At 46.3% G+C, this 16,943-nt stretch overlaps 2 protein-coding genes and 1 pseudogene across 5 annotated transcripts; 2 read left to right on the top strand and 1 right to left on the bottom strand.

Moving 5' to 3' along the window:
- Window positions 1-395: 395 nt before the first annotated feature.
- Window positions 396-5,870, bottom strand: LOC120673564 (probable ADP-ribosylation factor GTPase-activating protein AGD11). The gene is made up of 13 exons (XM_039954459.1): window positions 5,752-5,870; window positions 5,405-5,468; window positions 5,087-5,296; window positions 4,473-4,658; window positions 4,067-4,365; window positions 3,693-3,972; window positions 3,311-3,583; window positions 2,597-2,670; window positions 1,957-2,120; window positions 1,649-1,826; window positions 1,427-1,549; window positions 1,235-1,330; window positions 396-1,047 (listed from the first exon to the last, which is right to left on the bottom strand). Exons 9-13 carry the CDS (start codon window positions 2,037-2,039, stop codon window positions 772-774), a joined length of 756 nt encoding a protein of 251 aa, XP_039810393.1. The 5' UTR covers window positions 2,040-2,120; window positions 2,597-2,670; window positions 3,311-3,583; window positions 3,693-3,972; window positions 4,067-4,365; window positions 4,473-4,658; window positions 5,087-5,296; window positions 5,405-5,468; window positions 5,752-5,870; the 3' UTR covers window positions 396-771.
- A 4,132-nt stretch (window positions 5,871-10,002) lies between these two features.
- Window positions 10,003-12,087, top strand: LOC120673565 (annotated as a pseudogene).
- Window positions 12,088-12,785: 698 nt separating this feature from the next.
- Window positions 12,786-14,720, top strand: LOC120673566. Of its 4 annotated transcripts, XM_039954463.1 has the most exons (6): window positions 12,790-13,137; window positions 13,186-13,230; window positions 13,318-13,430; window positions 13,649-13,770; window positions 13,880-14,001; window positions 14,098-14,720. In XM_039954463.1, exons 3-6 carry the CDS (start codon window positions 13,331-13,333, stop codon window positions 14,384-14,386), a joined length of 633 nt encoding a protein of 210 aa, XP_039810397.1. In that variant the 5' UTR covers window positions 12,790-13,137; window positions 13,186-13,230; window positions 13,318-13,330; the 3' UTR covers window positions 14,387-14,720. The 4 variants fall into 4 exon arrangements, with proteins under 4 accessions (XP_039810394.1, XP_039810397.1, XP_039810396.1 ...); XM_039954460.1 differs by having other exon boundaries at window positions 12,786-13,137; window positions 13,880-14,720; XM_039954462.1 differs by having other exon boundaries at window positions 12,790-13,230.
- Window positions 14,721-16,943: the final 2,223 nt, after the last annotated feature.

The raw sequence follows: 16,943 nt of genomic DNA, 5'->3' as shown, positions 1-16,943 counted from the left end.
TGACAGCAACTGCTAGATTCATCAGAGAATCTGCCAAATGCACCGGGAGATTTCGACGATCGAGTTCTAGCTGATCTCTTGCATAGTTCTTTTTAACAGGTCCGGTTAAGTAGCATGGAATTGTGTAAATAAGTACTTTGTGAGTTCTTTGTTGGATGAGAGCATCTGGTGGATTATCTTAAGTATGCTCTTGAGAAACAACGTTCAATATGACTGCACGTCAGAAAATGACACTACGCTGAATTGTATGGCTAAACGGGTAGCTACGCGTAGCTTGCATTATCAAATGGTAAAGCAAAAGCTCCCGCTCGCTGATTATTCCGGGCATCACGCAAGCAATGCCTGATTCTAGGATATAGCAATATAGGCACCAAATAATAATACTGGACACGCACTTCAACAAGAACGGCCAGCCGGGGATGGTAGGTATATATATCTTGTTTTGTTGTCCACACATACACAGCACAGAATCAATCGCCGTTCTTCCTAAAATATTTGCAGCAGTTCAGTTCTGATGGTTGTTACAAACAGAGGCTCATGAACACAAATCAAGTGAAGCTGGACTTCTACCAAGCAAGCTAGCCTGAAACCAAGCAAGGCCGTGCTAAAATGGTCTTTCACTCATTCCCCAGGACAAGTCACAACTTACATCCTGCAATTCCTTCCCAACTCGACAGATATAATCAAATCTGGTTGAAATCTTGTTCGTGTGCCTCTGCTGTGTTGCAGAATAATGCTGGAGATCCTTTTTTTTCTTTTTTCTGCAGACGGCTATTGAGTGAGAGGGACGCACTCGAGCTCCATCTCAAGGTGGCCACGCTCAACATTCTGAAGCCTCACAGTGACCACCTGCTTCACTTTGCCGTTGACGATGGAGATGGTGCTGTCCCTCGGGATCCAGATGCCATCTTTTGCCATCCATTTGTTAAGCTGGGCAGTATCTGTGATAGTGGAGGCCTCATAGGCTCTGGCTGCAGCAACCAGCGGCTCGATCTCAGCCTCCCCCATCCGGTCGTCGGTGGTGAACGTATCCTTGTCCAAGACTTGCTGTCAGGAGGTTTCAAGCACGTATTATTATTCTGGTGACAAAGGCAAGCAGCTTGCATGTCCCATTGATGTTCTATATATATATATATGTGCGTGTGTGTGTGTGTGTGTGTGTGTGTGTGTGTGTGTGTGTGTGTGTGTGTGTGTGTGTGTGTGTGTCCCTGAAGAAACAGCAAACATTACTTACCAGCTTAAGCACCGGTATTGGGTCGGGTATCGATAGCATAAGCCTCTCATTCCATACAGGATTCAAGCTGCTCTTTACCACCTTCGTTTTCATGGACTGCAAACACGAAAAGGAGCTGGGAATCATGAAACAAAACAACTCTGCAATCTGCATACCTAGCAGCATGCATTCTTGGCGAACGGAGTTGCTTACCTGGTGTCCTAGGTTAATAATAACATAAGGATCGCTTGACATCACATCACGAATAGCTAGATTTGTGCCTCTTATGACATCGACCTTCATCAACCCAACAAATTCTACCATACCCAAGTCCGTTTACAAGACAGCAAATAAGATCGAGTCAAATAGTTTTCAACAGTTAATAAAGTAGACTAGAGTTAACCACCATGCATGAGTGAGAGTAATTGATCGTACTGTTTTCTTTACTGCTTTCGGCTCGTGTTCTGCTTTTCTCCTCCAGCTGTTCTTGAAAGAATGGCCTAAACCATGTCGACCTGAACCACTATGGTGCTGGTGACTCTGTTTGTCGTTGCGTCGTTGAGGGCATGACAGCTGCGGATTAGACAAAAATTGTTGAACCTCGTATTTTCGCCTGCATGCATGCAGATATCAAGGCGAAAGATCATGTATCCCCGGCAAATGTATATAAATAAAGAGATCTGTAGTGCAAAGGTGTCGCATAAGAAATCAAAAGAATGAAAAGTTGATAGGATAATGTATACCTAATAAAATCGCTGCGCTCCTCTGCTGAACAATCTTGCCTTGGCTTCGTGTAGTTTTCAGGCACAAATGCCTCATATCTCATGTTTACAGCAGCATTCCCACCTGAATCTGCCAAAAGATCAACTTGTTCGTCTGTCCATTCATCAAGCTTCACTGAAACCACCTGAGTAGACATATTTGAGGTCAATCCTCAGCAATGAATATTCAAAATTTCAAATCACTAAGGTAGATTCCAATGTGTTGTTGCTCTCACTGAATTCATGCACTTCATGGTGAACAACATGCTAGCTGGAAATAACTTCTTATAAAAGGAGTATTAACATCTTCCTGTTTCTGTGCCTAGACAATATCCTTTTTCCCTTAAAAAAAATCAGTCATCTAATCGGTTATGTAAAATTATTTGTGTCAAAACATTTGTGTGGTGATTTGGATGTCTCTGATAAATCATAACTACGACGGCTACCTTAATCAAATTATATAGCCTGAAAAATGGCATCCTCCTCTCGCAATGTATTTGACATTTTGGACATAGCAAAATTATTGTTTTCATATTTTCCAAAAACCTGCTAGAATTACAAATTATAATATTATCAACGTACTTTCTTAGATAAATCTACAGGTGTTACCTCCATAACTTACCTTGGATATGTGCTCCAAGACTTCTATGAGCTCCTGAACACTTGATGCAGATGAAAACACCAAAAGTCATTGATCTGCGAACATCAAAACCATTTGAGGAGTTAGTAATATGCATTACTCAGGTTATTCACTGTGGCAGTAAGAAAAAGGATATTTCTAGCACGAAAAGACCGGTAACACAAAGCATTATCAAATCATCACATTGGCTTATATGTGGATAACAGAATGGCCAGGAGAAGATTGGCACCCAAGCAAGATCTAGGAATTGACCTGGTGGAAGCAGGTTGATACAAGGCTGCGCACCTATGACCTATGTCCCACTTAGATTTTTTTCCCCACATTTTTAGCTTTCCAGCTCAGATTTAGTAAAGCAGAAATAGGAACATGCAATTCAATGCTTCTGTCAAGTGAACCGATACGTGATGTTTTTCAAAGTCAGTGGCGGATCCAAGATTCATGGACAGGGGGGGTGACATCCTTCTTCCTCCTCCAGCCCCCCCCTCTCCTTCTTTCTTCTCTTCTTCATCCCCTCATTCCTCCCCTATTTTTCCTTGATGTGCAAGCACGTAGGGGGGGCTGGCGCACCCCCAGCCCCCACGCTAGATCCGTCCCTGTTCAAAGTGATGCATAAATGAAAATAAAATGCTGCAACGAATAAAGATATTAGTAGAAGTGATGGATAAGATGGTGAACTGAACAAAGTAAAGAAACTACCTGGTTGATGTACACTGCATAACCGAGCAGAAAGTAAATCAAAAGGATCGGAAGCAGAAGGGGCACAACTACAGCATAGACCACTCCAATCAATATTGCAAGGGAAACGATGGGCACAACTCTGTAGTAAGGGAAGCCATAAAGATATGGCTCCTTGCTATGCCCAAGCGAATGCACCTTTAAGAATTGCCATGTTAGCAAACCAAACTGAAGAACTTCCAAAGAAAATCCTGGCATGCCATTGGTCAAAATGTATGTGATGAAGAAATCTGACTGCAATAGAAACAAGTTGACATAATGTAAAATGCTTCTTGTGTTCTGAACTTTACATTAAATTTTTCTGGCGGAAAGCTTTACAAGCAATAGCACATGTTCGCATTACCTGTGCAGAAACAGCACTAGCAAGACGGCTAGGGATGTCCTTTGGGTGCGTGAAAGATTCTCCTAGCTGATCGAGTAGAGAACCTGACAGAATGCTAAGGAAGAAAACATTTCCAAGCAAGAAGTAGAACACCATGTTGCAGGCCTTAATTTCCTTTTAGCTGTTGGCAATACAACCTTCAAACGATGCCATACCAAGCATCGCAAAGGGAACCAAGTATATAAAGCCATTTAAGATCATGCTCGGAAGATACCCAGTTACAATAGAATTCAAACCTGGTCTGCAAGATGACAGAAAAATCACCTGTGACATTATTGTGATAACCTTAAGTGCCAACTGAATCATAATATTAATTCGAAGTTTCTGACACTTACATAAGCTGCACAGCTCTCGCTGGTGGAAACCACCTTTTAATCTTCTCAAATTGCACTATCCCCTGCACAGCTGTCACAGGGATGGTGAAGAACACTGTTAGCAGAAATGCAGCAACGAAGACTCCGATTTTGTACATAGCCATGCGCCAAAATGGAATGGCCAAATTTTTCCATATCGTATCGTTTGGTTCAGGAGCATAAGTTGTAACTAATGAAAGTGGATTGACAAGTTGTTGCATTTCCGCAGCATGGGCAGCATCCAACCGGGATTTGAATGTGACAAAAGCTACAGGTACCTCCTACAGTTGAAACTAACATTAAAATTCATTTGGAAATAACCGTTGGGCAATACAAACTATTAAGGGATATCCTTCACACAAGTGAGTAAATAATACACAATTACTACCTTTTGTTTAAGCATATTTTCACATTGTAGGAGGCGGATAGCCTGTTGTACATCTTTCAGTTTTTCTTCTTGTCTCTGAATATTTATTGCTTCTGATGTAAACTTGAACCAAATCCTCTGCCAAATATTACATTTTCTGGTCTCTCTTTTCCTCTTTATCTGTTTGTCAATGGAGGATGTCAACTTCTGTAGTGATGATTAGATGGTTAGCAAATAAAATCTATTATGCTAAACTTGTTTTGGCTGAACAAGGGAAAACTAAACTGTTGTAGTCAGTTGCTTAGATGGTTAACCAAAATATAGCATTAGTAGAAACCAACGTCAGTTGCTTTTCCATAATGCTAGAAAGAATGTAGTCATTAGACATGAACTTGGCTACCTCTACTTTAAGAACAACGGATAGCTTCAACTCTATTCTTTTTTCTCGATCACACACCCCGAGGTTGTTAGACTAGTATAAGGATAAAGTATATGACAAGGGCAAACAACAGCACTATAACAGCCTAACTTCGATGCTTAGAATTTCACTATAAATATGACCACATTTCCATGTCTTGATAACCTGCTAGTCTGTGATAAATTAGAAGCACTGCACCAATCAGCAATCTACTCACCTGCAGTGCCTCAATATTGCCTATGTCATGTACAATTTGGTACGATTGGTATGTCTGATAGTGCTTTGAGAAGAAGTGGTCAACATAACACCCATAAGTTCCATGATCTGGGCATGTCGGAATTCCTCAAACCAAAATGGTGTATTGGTCAGGTCTTTTGCCGTGATACTTTAAGTGTTCAATTCTTCTCCTAGTAATTTCTTTGTATTCCTGCTTCAATAAAATTGAAGATTTCAGTGACAATATAACATCCGGGTTATCCATGCTTCAACATTGTAGCTCCAAGAAATTAATTGAAATGTTTTCAGAATCACTCACCTTATGAAGCAAATATACCACATGAAAGGATATAAAGCAAAGGCATGAAAAATGAACCCAAAGCCTGTCATGCAAAAACATAGAACAGTATCCATTACAAGATCAGTACCATTTTCACTTGGCAGACAGTAGCTTTCAAACTCCGATTTCACCAGCTTACTCTAACAGTCTCTAACTACATCTAAAAAATCGTATACAAGATCAGGATAATAATGTAAAACATCATTTCACATGATCAGAGAGCAATTACACTGACGTGCTTAATTTATGGACTGAAACACTACTCGAATTGAATATTATAAGGAATGTCATGAATGTGAAAGTGAAAAATTCAGAGTAGAGCTAACCTATTAGATCCCTGTGTCACATTGGTAACCGTGAATAGTTCCATGGAATTCGATCTTCTGATGTCAGATCGACCTTCACAAGTATAATTTGTTGGAGCAAGGACCAATACTCCCACGATCTTCTGAAAATGTTGTGGGGGTTCTAGGGGTACCCACAGCCGGGTGGCGGAACGCACCCGCCTATTCCCCGTGAGGGAGTACTCGGGGAAGTACTAGGCGATGGGGCTGAATCTATGCTCAGTCAAGGACTCAAGAACACACGATTTAGAGTGGTTCGGGCCGCCGGAGCGTAATACCCTACGTCCACTGGGAGATGTATTGTTCTTGGTGGTGTGTATGAATCTATCCTCTGCCGGCCTTGGCTCTTGCCCAGCCTGAGGTTTTCTAGCGGCGCCCCCTCCTTTTATAGATCAAGGGGGAGCGGATACATAGAACGTTGATGCCCCGACAGGTGGGCCCAACGTGACTGTGGCTACAGTGGTAGCGAATCTTTCCTCCGATATGCGTACTGCTGCTCCTCTGACTCAGGGGGGGTCTTCTCTTGTCCCATCAGCGAGGCGCCCGTTGGAGTAGCGTAGCTTGCGGCGTAGCCTGCTGAGGCTATTATGTAGGCGTCATAATGGGCGAAACCGAGCCGTCGTATCCATCTGCTATGGCAGACTGGCAGGCGCGGCGTGGGCGGCGCCAGCGGCTCCACTACCTTGGTAATACGCGATCAATAGTGCCTCCTGGTCAAAGAATCGCCTCGGCTTCCACTGTATCAATGCGGGGCGTCCACCTACCGCAATAAATGCAGTGGTGGGTGAGGCTTTGTATGGAGACCAAGCGCCCTTGTATACGTGTCCGCGCCGGACCACCCAGAGGTAGGGCGTCGACTTCTTCCCTTAGCGAGGGGTCCGGTTACCATACAAGAGGTCCGGGACCCTATGAGGGGTCCGGGACTTCCGCGGGGGTCCGGACCCTTCGGGAGGTCCGGAGCCGCGGCTGTTCGGGCTGCCCGCCTCCTCCGGGACACGCGTTGTTCCCGGATCTTTCCCAGTCGTGAGGCAGGTCCGGGACCGTTGCCGAGAGAACAGAACTCCGGACCACAGGGGTCCGGCTGTTTGGACGTAGTCAAGGATAACTACAAGGCCCTTGCCTAGACACAGCAAGAGGGGGTACCCCAGTCCTGGGGTACCGACAGTGGCTCATAAAGGGCGAAGCCGAGCCGTCGTATCCATCTGTTACGGCAGACTGGCAGACGCGGCGTGGGCGGCGCCAGTGCCCCCACTACCTTGGTAATACGCGATCAATAGTGTCCCCTGGCTAGTCAAACGCCTCGGCTTCTGCTATATCAATGCGGACGTCCACCTACCGCAATGAATGCGAAGGTAGGTGGACCTCAATATGGAGACCAAGGGCCTCATACACGCGTCGGCCCCGGACCATCCTGAGGCGGGGCGTCGAAACCTTCCCTTGGAGAGGGGTCCGATTGCTATGCGGGGGGTCCGGGACCCCGCGGGGGTCCGGACTCCTCGGGAGGTCCGGAGTCCCGGCTGCTTGCGCTTGAGCGCCTGTCTCTCCGGGGACACGTGGCGTCCCCGGACCTTCCCCGGCCGTGGAACGGGTCCGGACCATTGTCGGGAGGACAGGACTTCGGACCGCAGGGGTCCGGCTGTTTGGTTGTAGTCAAGGATGACTACTAAGGCTCTTGCCTAGACACAGCAAGAGGGGGTACCCCAGTCCTGGGGTACCGACAGTGGCCCCCGGGCCCACCTCGGGAGAGGTACGAACCCGCGGGTGGGGCCACCACCGTGATGTGTTCCTACGCAACTTGATTGCGTTGGTGTGCTCTTGGAGAGTGCGGGTGCCCCGGACCCCTGAGGCCGGTACACCTGTTGCCAGGCTCAGGTACTAGAGCGCTCTCCTCAGGGCGACGAGGGTGTAGGCTTAGGGTACGGAACCAAACTAAGCGGCTACACAGACCTCGGGTCGCTCAGGGAGCAAGCACCACTTCCCGGACCCGTTGCTGACAATCCGATGAAGCATGTTACCGGACCTCATAGTAAGGTGCAAAGAAACCAAGCCTTATACTAGAAGAGAGCCCGGGACCTCTAAAGACAGCAGTCCTGGATACTAGAGTACTTGTAACAGGGTAGTGAAGTACGTAAACTTAGGGTACATTACCAGGCTAAGCCACGCGGAGCTTCTCTACCCCAGGATACAAATACCACTTCTCCAGAGCAGGTCCTTAGGGGTCCGGACTGCCTTCCAGCTAAAAGGGGTGTCTTCACCTGACCACAAGCCAGCAACTTAACTTGGATTGTTAGCAATAAGGGAAACTCCGGTCAAGAGGAAAGAATAGTTAAACCAAGGCGAATAAATATAATCAGGGTGGAGCCTAGGTAAAACTGAGAAAGAAAATCTCCTTTATTATTGTGGTTGTCACGGTATACATCGGAGGTCGGGATTACGAGGTCGGACCTCCACCGCTCCGGACCGCTTTTGCCTGTTTGTGTGATAGGGCCAGAGGTCGGGTTTACAAGGTCGGACCTTGACCGCTCTGGACACACACGTAGACGCCACGCTATTACAAAGGAGAAAATCTCTCATTCCTTTCTTAGGAGTAACCTACGGCTGCATGCTATACAGCGCGTGAAGGCGCCCTGGATGTGCCTGAACCGCATCATCCAGCATCACCTCGGGAGCTCGGGGGACCCCTCCTTGCCTAAGAGCTGTCACATGCTTACATGGCATGAGGCAAATTCTTTGGCTTTGAATGGGAGAGGCCCCCAGCCGTCGTCGTCGTCTGCCGATGGAAACCAGACGCCCTTGCGCAGCAGATGGACCGGACGTGGAGCGCGGAGAGGTGCGGTCGTTCGCCGGCTTGTCCTTGGTGCTAGCGCCAGGGGCCCCCGCGCGAGGAGGCGGGGTCCTGTCTGCAGCAGCACCGAGCAACGCTGAGGTGGATCTCCGGTGCTGGAGACGGCAGGACGACACGGTCCACTTCCTCCGGGATGGCCGTCGGCTCCAGGCTCCATGTTGAGAGGAAGCCTTGAGCCGACACCATGCCACCGCAGAGGAGGTGTGGCCGTTGCTTGAGAGAAAACCTTGAGTCGACGTAGGGGCAGCAGCGCCCAGTGGCGCCTCCGCTGTGCGCCGCTACGCCGGCTCCGAGGTGTCGCAGTGGCGACGCACAGCAGGCGTCGCTGTCGTGCGCCGCCGCACCGAGGGCGTTGCTGCGCCGGTGCCAAGACAGGTGGAGAGAGTGTGGCCCTGCCTTCCTTCATCTTCAGGTTCGTCGTTGCAGAGGAAGAACTCAGCCCAGAGGCCTGAAGATCCAACCTACGCCTGACTTCCCCACGGACGGCGCCAAAAATGTTGTGGGGGTTCTAGGGGTACCCACAGCCGGGTGGCGGAACGCACCCGCCTATTCCCCGTGAGGGAGTACTCGGGGAAGTACTAGGCGATGTGGCTGAATCTACGCTGGGACAAGGACTCAAGAACACACGATTTAGAGTGGTTCGGGCCGCCGGAGCGTAATACCCTACGTCCACTGTGTGTTGTATTGCCTAGACAGACTCAAGCTCTCGCACCTTCTCACTCTCGTGGGAAGGCAATACAACACACAGTGGACGTAGGGTATTACGCTCCGGCGGCCCGAACAACTCTAAATCGTGTGTTCTTGAGTCCTTGTCCCAGCGTAGATTCAGCCCCATCGCCTAGTACTTCCCCGAGTACTCCCTCACGGGGAATAGGCGGGTGCGTTCCGCCACCCGGCTGTGGGTACCCCTAGAACCCCCACAACAATACCAAACAGACTCATAAAGTATAAGAGTAGAGATATGAGGCACCCTAAATCCTAGACACTAGAAGATATTAGAATAGTATCCTTAACTATTATTATACCCTTAAAATAATAAGAGAAGGTTATTACTTATTAGTGGGTCAAAATGCATGTTACCAAGATTAAGATCACCACAAGGTCACGTACCCAAACTTGAAGAGGCGGATGACGACGAGCGCATCGAGGCCGTGGCGCCGCAGCACGTCTTCCTCGGAGAGCCGTGGCGCCGCGCCGATCCACCGGAACGACGGGGTTAGCCGCCCGTGGCCGAGCGGCAGCAAGCCAGCACCACCATCGCCGGCGGCAATCCGCCGGGGCCGGTAAACGGGCGCGTTCCCCGGCTGCTTCTTGAGCATGGAGAAGAGTGAGAGCGCCACCAGAGCCAGCCCCAGGTTGATCGCCGCCGACGCCAGCAACCCCTCCGAAGGCACGAGGTGGAGAAAGGAGAGGGAGGTGGTGTGGGGATGGCAGCGCCTGTGGCGGAGGGGGCGGCGGCGTCGGCCGCGGTGGCTCTGCGGGCCGTGCTGGCGCGGGCAGGGAGAGCAGCGGAGCGGTCGGGGCGCGCAGGGGAAGCAGCGCGGGTTGTGGCGGTGGGGAAGACCAAGCCCGTCTCGATGCTGCGGCAGCTCTACGACGCCGGACATCGCTGAGAATTACGTGCAGGAGATCGTCACCAAGGCCCCCCAGGTTCGAATTCGGTCGAATTGTTCTTCAGCTTTGCAGGTCACAGCCCATCCGTCTGCTTGTATGTAGAAATGAAATGACTGATCTGCTGTGTTGCAGCTTCCGGAAGATATCCGGTGGCATTTCATTGGGCATTTGCAGAGCAACAAAGTGAAGCCACTGTTAGGTATGCATATCTGTTTCCATCTTGCAGACAATTGAGACACAATACATCCCTCAATTATTTACTAGCTGGTTAATTCGTTACAAGTTACGAAGTAAAGTTTGAATTATTTATGATTTTTCAGTAATAGTACAATGACGGCTTACTTGCTTTATTTACCCTGTAATGAAAAAGTAGTACATTATCCACTGACAAAACACATATTTTTTGCCAGCACTAAACCATTTATACTTTCAGACACTACATTGCTTGCTCTTAGTACATCTTCTCTTTTTTCAGCTGCTGTTCCAAATCTTGACATGGTTGAGGGTGCAGATAATGAAAAGGTAAGTAACAAAAAACAAACATGTGTTCTTTCTATGACCTGAAGCTTTTATGTCGTGTTCCTGCTTATGCAGATCTAATGTCTGCAGAGAAGGAAATGGCGAAGATAATCTCTTGTGCTTGTTACACAGAATTGGATTCTTATATGGGTTACATGTAATTATGGATATCTGTATTGATACGTAATGTCCACTTTTTTTCAGGTTGCTAATCACCTTGACCGTGCTGTCAATAGCCTGGGAAGGGAGCCTTTGAAAGTACTTGTTCAAGTGAACACTAGTGGAGAAGAATGTGAGTAAAGAAACGATATTCAGAACTCTCATGTCTTTGTCAAATTCCTTTCCTTTAAGGGATTATGCATTTTATTGTATTGTTTTCCTTGATCTGGTACTTTCCTTTTCACTGCATTTACTATGCAATCTTTAAAACCTATAGTCAGATCATTACTTCAGAAGCATAGCTAAACTTATGTCAATTTCAATTAACTAGCTGCACGTTTACATCCATCTTTCACGTGATTATAACCCAATTCCTCCGAAAAACGTTTTGATTAATGAAAATTTTATTTATTCAGCAAAATCAGGTATCGATCCCTCCAGATGCGTCGAGCTTGCTAAGCATGTGAAACTAGCATGCCCACACCTGATATTTTCAGTTTTGATGACAATAGGTATGAAAGACTACTCATCAACTCCAGAAAATTTTATGGTGCCTATCCAGTCTCACATCATCACAAATAAGCAATCTGTGATTCTGTTTTGACTTTCATTACTTTTTGGTATGTCTGATTTGAAACCAGGCACTGGTAGATTGTAAGCTTGAAGTTTGCAAGGCCCTTGAGATACCGACAGAACAGTTTGAACTCTCCATGGGAATGTCTGGTGATTTTGAGCAAGCGGTATGCAACGTTGACATCTAATGTTTGCATAGGAATATTAAATCATATCCACAATATTCGGGTTTAAACACTATAGTATTCCTGGAACTCCATTAACTGCTGTTAACTTTATGCAGATAGAGATGGGCAGCACGAATGTGAGGATTGGATCAACCATTTTTGGGCCAAGGGAGTATCCAAATAAAAAGCAGAAGTAGTGAGATTCAACGCATAAGCATCATCTCAATACGCAATCCTCACAAGCCTGTGCCATCTCCCTCCTACTAACATTCTGCCATTGTAAGCATGACGCTTTGTAAATGCACATGTGAATATATATATATATATATATATATATATATATATATATATATATATATATATATATATATATATATATATGTAATATCTGCACATTTACAACACCATATACAACACTGTAAAGGGAATTTTTATGCTTGACTGGTGCTCGCCTGCAGATTCTAGAATTTTACTGTTGCTGCACATCATATGCTGATATGCTCACCTGCTCCATAGGGTTATAAAACCCGAAAAGAAGGATTGGGAACAAGTGTTCAACCAATCTAAAAACAGATGAACTAAACATGTGCATAAATAGGATCATTCGGTTGCACAACCTGATCGACCAATCAATCTTACATTATCTAAGCATTCCAACTAGACCTGGGCATGGGTCACCCGACCCGAACAACCCGACCCAACCCGCCCGAAAAAAACCCGACCCGACCCGACCCGAGCTACGTGGCGGGTGGGCGCGGGCCGTATTTTTTGACCCGCAACAATCAACGGGCCGGGCACGGGCCGTGATTTTTGACCCAAAACCCGACCCAACCCGAAAAACCCGACCCAAATGCCAAAAAAACCCGACCCAACCCAAAAAAAAACCCGACCCGACACGCCCGCGCAGGGTGCACGGGCCAACCCGACCCGACCCGGTGATAGGTACGGGTCGGGCGCGGGCCGTCCTATGCGACCCGTGACCCGGCCTTAACCCGACCCGAACCCGACCCGACCCGACATTTGCCCAGGTCTAATTCCAACTATCGAGCACACATTTAGCTGTTGATTGGTTCAAGGCGTCAAGCTCGGTTGACGCAGGAGCCACGTGCAGGTGCAGCTCGACTCAGACGACGGGTCATCAAGGCCTAAAGGTTGCGCCGCCACCGCTAACCTGGGTTAGGGGGAGCCGCAACGAGCCGCCGCCCCTCCCCCCACCGCACCGTCGCCGGAACGCCGCCGCTCGCCCAATCGCTGCCGCCGTCTCCGTGTGAGGCGTCGCCCTCCCTCCGCTCCCCTCCCCTGCAGCGGGTCGTGCTCGCGCCGAGCCGACGGCAAGTACCCTCGCCGCCGCTACCCTCGACGGCTGGAGGCACCGCCCCTTGCGCCCGCCTCCGGCCCAAGCGCCCCCGCCTCCTTCCTGGCCCAACCGGGGCCTCTCCCGCCTCACCGCCGTCTCGCCGGCTACCGCCGCCGGTCCGGCGACTCCTTTAGGTCCCGAACCCCGCCGGCGAACTCTTCCTCTTCCGGCGACTCCTTTAGGTCCCGAACCCCGCCGGCGAACTCTTCCTCTTCCGGCATCAGCAGGTGAGATCGATTTTTCTTCCTTTTTTCCCCCCTTTTCTCCCCCAAATTTTGCTGCTATATGGGGATCAACTCGCGCTTCGACTGCAGGTTGAGCTCGCGAATGGCCGGCCCCGGGGATGTAGAGGGCGTGACCGCCTCCATGGGGGAGCTAAGAGTAGAAGCAGCACCTTCATCAAGTGAGACTGAAATCGCCCAGCATGGTGCGTGTCCCTGACAAGGGCAATCACTCAATCAGGGCAACCCATGTTTTGTTAAATCAGTGATAACTGAGGCCCGACTGATAAATTCTTCTTCGTACGACTAGTTGTTACTTGATTAGAACTTAGAAGTGCCGCTTGCACTAGTATTATCTCTCGTTATGATTAGTTGGTTTCTGCAAAAAAAGAAAAGAGAGATAATTTGTTCAATTTTGTCACAGCTAATGGTCGTGATGTTGCCGCTGCCGAAGATGATGACATATGGGATGATGCTTCAGATTCTCCTGGGCATGCTTCTAACTTAGACAGAGAATGGATTCACAGGCAGAACCAGTTTCATAAGGTATACCCTAGAGTTTATACGGGTTGCGGTTCTTAATTCTAATTGTTCTTCTGCAGTTTTCATTGATAGCAGGCATGATTAAAACCCTTTTCTTCCAATTTTACTCTAGATGGGCTATAGGGATGGTATGACAGAAGGGCAGAAAGACTCTGCCCAGGAGGGCTTCAATGTTGGGTTTAGGCAATCTGTAAACGTTGGCTACAAGTGGGGCCTTGTTCGCGGTGTTACCAGGTATATCGTGCTAAGAATATATTTCTGGTACTGCCATTCTCTTCAAACATTCCCTCTGGTTTTAAGTTTCTTGTTCGTTTGTTGTCCTTCAAGCAGCGCAATAGCTAGCCTTCCTGACAACTTGAAGGAAAAACTTGTGCCTGATGCCCAGTGTAGAAGAAAAATTCTGGATGTGCACACATCTGTGCAAGAAATGTCTGCAGATGATGCACTCCAGATGTTCCTTGAGAACATCTGTGAGAGTAATCATGCTTCAGATGACTTGCATGCAACATTAACTGCAGATGGAGCTACAGAATCTAATAGGATCAAAAGCCTATCAAATGATCTTGTGCTATTGTTGCATGAATGCCCAGATATTAAGGTAAGTGAAGAGTTGGCATGAGACTAGTGAACAAGTTGGCCTCGAATTGCATCCACCAAGAGTCAACTAAGTCTGGCAGAAACACCACCACAAAATTCCCAGATTACTGAATGCCTGCCAGGGCTATGTGTGGATGTTATTCAGGGATCTAATTTTGGATGGAGCAACTCAAAAAGCTTGAACCTCAGTGATGTAGCACTCAAGTAGTTTTGAAAAGATATGTAAACTGTAAATCTTGAGATTTTATATGGCAATCATCCGTTCTTTTGCTGTATACTACAGAGTATTGTAACTGTAACCCCTATAAATTATCAGTTTGAAATTTGAATACAGTAGCGATGTTTTTCTTCCTGAATATTCCTAACCACATATTCCTGGTGACGTACAGAATCTGTGATAATGGTTAGTCTCAGCGCAGGAAATCTTGGCTGAAGCTTGAAGCATTCTGGCGTGTCTAAATCTCTCATGGTCTAAATTCTTAGTAATCGGTTAGGCTGCATGGGAAGCCATTCATTACCTTGCCCCTTTCATGGGAAGAATTTACGCACCATTTTTCCATGTTGTATGTAGCCAAAAATCACTAGTGAATATAACTGCATTGATCTTGTAATGTCTACAAGGACTGTCCTAGTGAAATTCCAGCTTTTACACATCAGTTTGCTTTACCCAAGCATACTCAATTTTACCGAACAACGAAACTACTCATCTGTGGCCTATTATAGCGTTTTGCGCTGACGTTCTGAATGGCCAATGATAGTTTGACAGCACAGAATGTCGGTGCTGGCCTTCTTCTATTACAATTTAATACAAGTTCACAGCGGATTGGTGATTGTCTTCTTTAAACCTGGTGGTTAGATCATCAAGATGAGCGATGCTCTTTCAGTTCGTTATGGTTGGTGGGAGCATCAATCCTTGTATCCGTTGTGACTTGCTCTTTCCGTACGTGTGCCACTTATCCCAGATAATGCAAATGCTTGATCTACCGTTGTTGTTTATCCGTTGGAAGCAGTTCTTGGTATGCTTATCCATCAATGCCATTCATTCTTGGTGATGAATCTCTCATATGCTCTACTGATTGGTTTCTCCTGATCTGAAAACACCAGCCATATGAATTGGTTGACTGGAACTTGAATGGTATTTATTATCACTAGAACATGGTGCACGCTTTGCGCGTCCTATCATCTAACATTAACCCAATACATATATGACTAATCAGTTAGGTTGAACTATACATCTCAGTATTTTTCTTGTCATGTAGGGTATTGTAACAACACTTATATGATCTAACCGTGGTTCATCGCAGGGCATTGGAATCTGATCTGCATATTAAAATCCAAGTCAATATTTGGTCTAAACTACATGGCTTTATCCAGCTTCTGGTTGTGTATCCGAAACGAAAAAGTTTGGAACTATGGGTGATATGTAAGCTATAGGCCACGTTAAGTGGTGCAGCGAGCAATAAAAAAAATGAGGAATATCCAACGGGAAGAAAAGGGGAACTGGGGTAAAAAAAAAAACAACTGCTATATATGGAATTATGGAGGCATCAAGACCCAAACACTGGAAATAAGATGATTCACGCACAGGCAAACTTAAATATTGGGCATATAATTGGCACAAAATGTACGGAGGCATCATCATCATTCCTGCTGTGATATATCTCTGTTACGGAGACTGCACAACAGAAAGTGGAAATGTATAAAATAACTGAACTTGGTACAATCTGGCCAAAACATGAACTATATACTCGCTAAATGTACAGATCATATTAGAATAGCTAACCTTCTTTCCTTGATCATCCCCTGACCGCACACTGCCTAACATTTCATTGCAGCTGTCCATATATATGCTAGCATCCATATAGTTATAAATAATGACTACAAAACCTACATATGCTCTGAAGAAAGGGCTGCACATTCAGATCTTGGCAGGTAACCATGAGCAAACTTGAGGAGCTCATGGATACAAACCTAGGCTGGCATTACAACAATACCTGAGATTGATGAAATGATCAAAGTACAATTATAAATCAAAGTACAGTCAAATAAAAAAGATGAAATGATTTGTAGATATCAATTGGTGGACATAAAGTTTAAAGAATAAAAAATAAAAAGTGGTGAGAAAAAATATATAAACTACATGATCCAAATTTGATTCATCAAAGAGCTTCCCAAATTTATGGTACCCTGAAAAAAAAATATGGTACCCTGAAGTAGAGAAGCAGGATCCATGAGCTACCCCAGGTAGCATAATAAAATAAACAAAAATACAGAATTAGAAAGTGAGTAGGAAGCACAAACCTTGTCGTGAGTGTAAAAGTGGAGGGTGGAGAGGCAACTTAGCAAAACTGCAAGCACATGACAGGTAAACAAATGAACCTCAAAGATTTTTCACATATCAAACGGTGAACAGGAAAAAAACTTGAGTAATGATTTAAGATATAAATTAGCAGAAAGATATGAAAGAAATGCATTTACTATTTATCACTAACTAATTTTCTTTAGTAAGCTCAGGATTATCATTCATTGGTGAAATGGTACTTGTCTGAATCTGCAAGAATGAAGGATGGTTTAAGTAG

Source organism: Panicum virgatum, chromosome 5N (genome assembly GCF_016808335.1).
Source record: "Panicum virgatum strain AP13 chromosome 5N, P.virgatum_v5, whole genome shotgun sequence".
Lineage (NCBI taxonomy): Eukaryota > Viridiplantae > Streptophyta > Magnoliopsida > Poales > Poaceae > Panicum > Panicum virgatum.
The sequence above is the reverse complement of the archived record's forward strand: the minus strand, read 5'-3'. Positions and strand labels throughout refer to the sequence as shown.